Genomic DNA, 7,066 nt, shown 5'->3' with positions numbered 1-7,066 from the left:
CTGGGGGCAGTCGGGGCCGGGCGCGGCGCCGCCGCGGGACGGGACGGGACGGGCGAGAGCGGAGCGGAGCGGAGCGGAGCGGAGCGCGCCCAGCCGCGCAGCCCGGTGCCCCTGCCCGCGTCCAGCCCGCCCGCACCTGCCGCGCCGTATGCGCGGCGCCCGGCGCAGCGCCGCCGCGACGCAGCCCTAGGCGCGGGCGCCTCGCCGAGCCCCGCGGGCGGCGGCGCGGGGGGCCATGGGGGCGGTGGGCGCCGCGCTGCCCGGCGGCAACGCCAGCGCCAACCAGAGCGCCGCCGCCGACCCCACGCTGTCGCGGGACGTGTGGATGGTGGGCATGGGGATCCTCATGTCCGTGATCGTGCTGGCCATCGTCTTCGGCAACGTGCTGGTGATCACCGCCATCGCCCGGTTCCAGCGCCTGCAGACCGTCACTAACTACTTCATCACCTCGCTGGCCTGCGCCGACCTGGTGATGGGTCTGGCCGTGGTGCCCTTCGGGGCCAGCCACATCATCATGGAGATGTGGAATTTCGGGAACTTCTGGTGTGAGTTCTGGACTTCTCTGGATGTGCTCTGTGTCACAGCCAGCATCGAGACCCTCTGTGTCATCGCCGTGGACCGGTACTTCGCCATCACCTCTCCCTTCAAGTACCAGAGCCTGCTGACCAAGAGCAAGGCACGCGTGGTCATCCTGGTGGTGTGGGTAGTCTCTGCCCTCACCTCCTTCTTGCCCATCCAGATGCATTGGTACCGGGCAGAGCGTGAGGAAGCCATTCTGTGCTACAAGGAGGACACATGCTGCGACTTCTTCACCAACCAGGCTTACGCCATTGCCTCCTCCATCATCTCTTTCTACCTGCCACTCGTGGTCATGGTCTTCGTGTATGCCAGGGTCTTCCTGGTGGCCAAGAAGCAGCTGCAGAAGATAGACAAGAGCGAGGGGAGGTTTCACATCCAGAACAAGGAGCAGGAGCAGAACGGGCGAACTGGGCACCGCCGTTCCTCCAAGTTCTACTTGAAGGAGCACAAGGCCCTCAAGACCCTGGGCATCATCATGGGCACCTTCACACTGTGTTGGCTGCCCTTCTTTATCGTCAACATTGTGCACGTCATCCAGGACGACATCATACCCAAGTACGTGTACATTCTCTTGAACTGGCTGGGCTATGTCAATTCTGCCTTCAACCCTTTGATCTACTGCCGGAGCCCGGACTTCAGGTATGCCTTCCAGGAGCTCCTGTGCCTCCGCAGGTCTGCCCTGAAGATGTATGCCAATGGGTACTCCAACAGCAACGGCAGGAGTGACTACAATGAGGAGGAGAACAGCTATCCCCTGGCATCGGATAAAACCTGTGAGTTGCTCTGTGAAGAAGGCTCCTTCCCTAACCCAGAGGACTTTTTGCACTGCAAAGGTACTGTGCCTAGTGGGTAGCTTTGAGACGTGATGGGCTCTGGTGTGGCACACCTTGGTTACAAAAATGAGCCTTTCTCTCTCTCTCTCCCTCTCTGTCTCTAAGGAAAAACAACCCCCCCCCCAAGAAAAATAATGATCCACTTTTAAAATGTATCTAAAATCTGGTGGCTGCAAGAAATCTAAAACTCAGCAAACCTTGTGCGAACAGGTGGAAGGTTGCTCTGGGAATGGTCGGGCGGGCTAGTTGTTTGCAGAGTGTCAGAAGTACTGTAGCACATACTTGTGTAGAGGCGCAATCTTCATTCGTTGAGTGGGGAGGTTTTAAGGCTGTGCAGAAAGCTCAACCCAGGAGGAACTTCTTGACTGTGGTGGCTGTTGAACTACCTCATGGACTTAGTGTTAATAACCAGGCTGCTGGTGCAGGAAACCCTCTGCAGGGCGGACAGGAGCCCCTGCCTGTGGGGAGGCTCCTGCCGGCTGCGGGTGCCCTCTGCCCACCCCAGTGATTGCACTTCATGGCAAACCCCAGGTGATGTTGCCTACCTTAAAGTCTTCCCAGTTCCTTTGTCACAACCAAGCCTCCCAGCAGACTGGTGGCCCGTAGGACCCCTCCTCGGCCAGTTATGCAGCCTTGGGCAGTAGCCTCTGTTGTCCAGCCCAGGAAACTGTGCAGAGATGCCACCCTATGAACAAGCTCCTAAAAGGGATGCTAGGACCAGGGCTGCATGGTCTGAGCACGGCTCGGAAAGGCCATGTCAGATCTGCAGCTATTGCTCTCACTGGGACAGTTTAAACAACGCCCAGAAACAACGAATGCTTTTTGCCAAGTGCTGTAGGACGTTCATCTGAAATAAGAATAGAAATAAATGGACTATTTGCCCAGAATGTGAGACTGTGACGGTGGGACTCAGGAACATGGTACTGGAAAGTTGGGTGAAATGCTGCTAAAATCACGGACCATCCTTTTGTTCAAACTCTGGCCAAAGCTTCCTCCAACCTTTAAACTGTTGAATTCCTTTAACTTCAGGTCCCAAGTGACAGGGAACCCGAGGAGGCGGGAGGGGAGGGGATTTTTTATTTTGTTTCAAAGAGGACTGACACTCGGAGGGGCACAGCTCTAGCCCCGGTTTGTTTGTTTGTGAAGGGCTTTTTTTTCCCCCTCCTTGCGGCAGGCTTTGCATTTTGTTCCCGGGTTACAAAACTTGGCTGCGAGTTCCCCGGGCTGTCAGAGGGGAAGCTAATCCGCAGACACGGGCAGGCAGGTGCGGGCTGGACGAGCGGGGACGGCAAAGGGCGCCTGCACTGCTGCCCAGTTATTCTCAGAAAGTCCCTGGTTGGAGGAAACCGGCAGTCGGGCTGGGAAAATAAAAGTGTCCCCGTTGCCTTCCCCCTCAGCTGCTGTTTGAAAGGGTGAACGCAAGGGCTGGGAGGATGTAGAAGCGCTGTGTCTTTTCAGAAACGGGGAGATGCAGGGGAGAAATGGGCTCGCAGGAGCTGTCACCTGGCCGTGGGGCTGTGGTGCCCCGTGGAAGGATGCTTGGCATCACCTTCATGGGCTCTCGCCTCCTCCCCAGAGAATTCAAGCACCTGCCCTGCGCTGCCGTCGCTTTTCTGACACTGGCGACGCGCTGTGATGGGTCCCTGGTGCGTGGCGGTCAGTGGGTCCCTGGCAGAGCAGGAGTGCGGAGGGGGGAATGTGAAGGCACTGGGGCGACTGGCTGGCGTTGCAGGCGTCCCTGTGCCAAGACCCCGGCCGAGCCAAGCCCCCTCTGAGCCATGTCCTCGGACGCTGGTCCCCACTGCTGCAGGTAGCAGAGGGGGCTTGGGGCAACAGTGCGGGGAAGTGGCTTGCACCAGTCAGGGAGATCAGAAGCTGGGAGTGAAGGGGAGCAGAGCTGGTCTGTCTGCTGGCAGCTCTTTGCAGTCCCTGTGTGACTGTGGATCTATGGACTGCTCTGAGAAGGACCTACCCCGAGTGCTGGTACCCGAAACAGGTAGCCTCGGGAGCATTGGAGGGGAATCATCCCTGTAAAGACAGTGCGAGCGGTGAGACCTGCTGGTCTCTGCCACAGCTGCTACAAGTTGCAAGGCAGAGACAAACTCTGCCTTGAGCTTTCGAAGCTCTGAACTGCCAAGCCCCACCTGGCTTTTATGGGAAAGGGGAATGGAAACTCCTGGTGCTCCTTTTTTTCTTCCCTAGAGTGGTCCCGATTCTGCTTGGAAAGGGTGCTGAGACAGAGAAATAGCTGCAAGAGCTCAGTCCTTTTCTAGTCCTGTGACAAGTGCTGGCTCAGCTCCTCTTGCAGTCTTTCCAGATCAGGACTACAGGCAGAGACAGGGAATGTGCCTGAGAAAGCTCTTCCCTCCTGCGTCTAGCTGTCAGCTCTGACTCGAGTGTCGGATGCTGGCGCCCGTCTGCACCCTCACCCGCTGCCTCAGTTGAGATGTCAGCAGCCCCCGGGTGCACCTGAATGCCTTTGAGTTAGCTCTTAAATTACTGTCTGAGCCACTTAAGCAAAGGAGGGGTGTGATGACATGACGTGATATGTGATTGCTGCAAGGAGAAGGTCCCAGGTCGGCAAAAACATTTGCTCCTCAGATAAACGTTAACAGGCTGTCCTAGATGGGGAAAACCCAACGCAGGCCCAGGAACCTGCAGAATTGAGTGCTGTTTGCTTCATACTGTACAAGGATTTAAATGCAGGAGGTCGGTGCGTTGTATAGTAAACGCAGGTAAACACGCGCTGTTAGAGATGCACTTTAGATTAGTGCAGGTCCATTATTATTATGTAGCACTCAGGGGGAAGTGAAAATTAACCTCTTGGTTGTAGCGATTGATTTCTTCTTCTGCCTTGTTAATCTTGCCAGGCTCTTGCAATATTTTGCAATAGGCTAGGTAGGTTAGTGTTACTAAGAGCACAGAGGGAAGAAACGTCTGAGGGCGATAGCCGACTCCTGCCTGGGAATAAGCCTGCCTTCCCTGGGGTCAGCAGCCAAACTTCCACCAACTTTGGAGCAGGAGCAGGCTGCCAGCACACAGAAACCTACTGTCCGCATTTCAGTTACTGTGTGCATTTTTGCTATTATTAATAATTGCTTGCATTTCAGTAGCACGTGTTGTGGACCAGGACTTGATTGTCTAAATAATTACTCTCTGTGTTTGGCTGGCTATAGTAACACTTCAGATGTTGCTGCTGTATGTAGCCAAAGCTGAGAGGTGAATAAGTGGCTTATTTCAGAACCACGGCAGTATCCAAAGCCTGAAAATGTGGAAAGGACAGGGTACGTTCAGCTGTTTACACTGGGCAGTTGACCTACACAGTGCAGTGCGCAGTGACAGTGTTAAGAAACCTTAGGCTTGCAGTGCAGTTTGCTGAAGAACTGATTTCTTTCCTCTCAGACAACCTGAGTAAAATTGGTGAAATACAAACTGCTGAGTTCTGAAGGCAGCTGGAACTGGATGAGGTGGTCAGCAAGTAACTCCTGAAATCCAGCAATCATTGGGGCAAAGCTTCTTTTGGGTTTGATCTTGTGAAATGTGGTGACTGCCCTTTGAAACATCTCAGATAAAACCACAAAAACACTGTGATACCAACCCAGCCACACCTGGCAAACCTCCCCTGCTCCATGGTTGAAAAAGAAAAGTTGTATAAAGGAATCCTTTGGCCTTTTAAATGGTTTTATAATGAAAAGATAATTTTATTTATGCTAGGCATTCAAAAGTGGAACATTTAAGTCAGAACCGTAGCTGGTTAAAGTGATGTTAGGGTAGTTAGGATTTTACACTAGCAGAGAATTGCCTCAGTTTAAATACCTCTAATAAAACATACAGCAGTGACTTCACTTAAGGAAAGTCACGGTGATGAAATGCCAAAAATTCTTATTGCAAACGGACTGGGCTATGTTCTGTGCTGCTGGCTTGTACCTTAGCCCGCTGCACAGAGGGGATGAAGCCACGTGGAGCCTAAGTGGGTTACTGTTGACCCCTTGGGTAAGGGTGCATACAGCTAACTGCAGCTTTGCGTGGCAGGACATGTATTGCTCTTAGCCACTTTGGCCAAACAGAGATTGTTATTGTTTTTAATGTTTTAGTCAAGATCAGTGCCACAAATGCAGCTTTCGTGTTGTTACAAAACATTGTCCTCTCTGTGGGTCTTGCTGTAGTTCTGGCAGCTGTAGTTTCCACATGAGGAGTTGTCTTTGCTTCGTCCTCCAAAACAAGCACAGTGTCAAGAGCTGCTGAGTCCTATGCTTCTTGGGAGGCATTCCTGGAGAGCTTTTGCTCTCTGGGAAGCCCAGGCCTTGAAATAAAACCTGACACTTGCTCCAGTACTGGGGAGCTATGGAAATGGCTGGGGGAATTAATGCAGTGGAAGCAGACTGGATGCAGAGCCTCACCTGGGAGCTTGACTCAAGCCTCTTTTTAGGATGAACAATTTGCGAAGAGCCTTATATCCAGCAAGGTTTGAGTTCAGGCTTAGATGTGACCTTTTCCCCTTGCTGAAGTCCTTCTGAGCCTGCTTATGGCCAACATGGGAGGTAAGGTTTTTGTCTGTGCTGGTCACCTGATTCCATTTCCAACCCGGCTCAGGTTTTCTTAGTCCCCGTATGTGGTTAATGTGGGAGCGTTTATGCCGGAGTAATGAATTGCGGAAGTCTACAAATGGCTGGTTGCTCTGGGCAGCTATTAATGCACAGCAGTGGCAAGCCGTGCACATCCCGTTGCTGCAGGATGCCAAGGTGGACACGTGGAGCTGGGCTGCGAGGGGGCTGCGACTGCCAGGCGTGTCCCAGCCTCGCCTGCGGGGTCGCGTCCAGACCTTGCAGCCTCAGCAACACCTTTGCGCCAGGTGCATGTGGGACCCCGGTTTAAGGTGGCTGTGGAGATGGTGGGGTGCAGCAGAGAGGGAACGAAGAGAACTAAGTTAGCAAATCCTCCCAAGCGTTTGAAAACAGGCCAGAGCTTTGCAGTGAAGAAAGGAGAGCCCTGCTTCTCCGGAGAGAGAGCAGATGTGTGAGCGAGCACACAACGTGCTCTTCAGCTCTCCCACGTCATGGCCACTGTGTTTCTCAAAGGGCTTATTTATGTATTTATTTACTATAAGGGACATGTTTTTGCTGTGCAGGGAGGGTACTGACAGGGCTGGCTAGGAGTAAACAGCAGGCTGTCATCTCTCTCCCAGCGTCTCCTGCCCTTCTGGTATTACAATGCTCCTGCTGCCAGGAGCCCAAAACACCCATAGTGGCTAAGGGAAAGACTTTCACCCCCCCCCCCATCTCTTTGCCATTCCTCCGCCTCTCAGTGTTTCTTTTCGCTGGCATGATGAATCCATTTCCCAAGGAGATGAGTTTAATGAGCACATTCATTCCTCCGGCTAGAGGGAGGCTGTCCTGGCTTGCATGTCCCTTCTCTGCTCTCTGTCAGCAGATAGAAAGTGCCATCCTCTTAAAAACACCAGGGAAGCAAAGGCTTCCTGGCTGACTGCGGCAGTGAGTGGCTGCGCCCCTTGGCTGTACGGACGGGGAAGCGGGACTCAGGGGAAGTTGCCTGCTGGGTGCTCACCCATGTCATCCCAGTCTTTCCCCTCCCCACTCATCTTTGCAGAGGCATCCAGACCTGCAGCAGCACCTCGTACCTTGGCTGGCCCGCAT

At 53.8% G+C, this 7,066-nt stretch overlaps 1 protein-coding gene across 1 annotated transcript in view; it reads left to right on the top strand.

The window, feature by feature from the left end:
* The first annotated feature begins 208 nt into the window (after positions 1-208).
* Positions 209-7,066, top strand: part of ADRB2 (adrenoceptor beta 2) — a 38,850-nt gene continuing 31,992 nt past the window's right edge. The window contains exon 1 of the mRNA XM_009672471.2: positions 209-1,412. Within this exon, the coding sequence (XP_009670766.2) occupies positions 236-1,412 (1,177 nt within the window). The 5' untranslated portion in view covers positions 209-235. The remainder of the gene's footprint in view (positions 1,413-7,066) is intronic.

This window comes from Struthio camelus, chromosome 13 (genome assembly GCF_040807025.1).
Source record: "Struthio camelus isolate bStrCam1 chromosome 13, bStrCam1.hap1, whole genome shotgun sequence".
Lineage (NCBI taxonomy): Eukaryota > Metazoa > Chordata > Aves > Struthioniformes > Struthionidae > Struthio > Struthio camelus.
The sequence above is the reverse complement of the archived record's forward strand: the minus strand, read 5'-3'. Positions and strand labels throughout refer to the sequence as shown.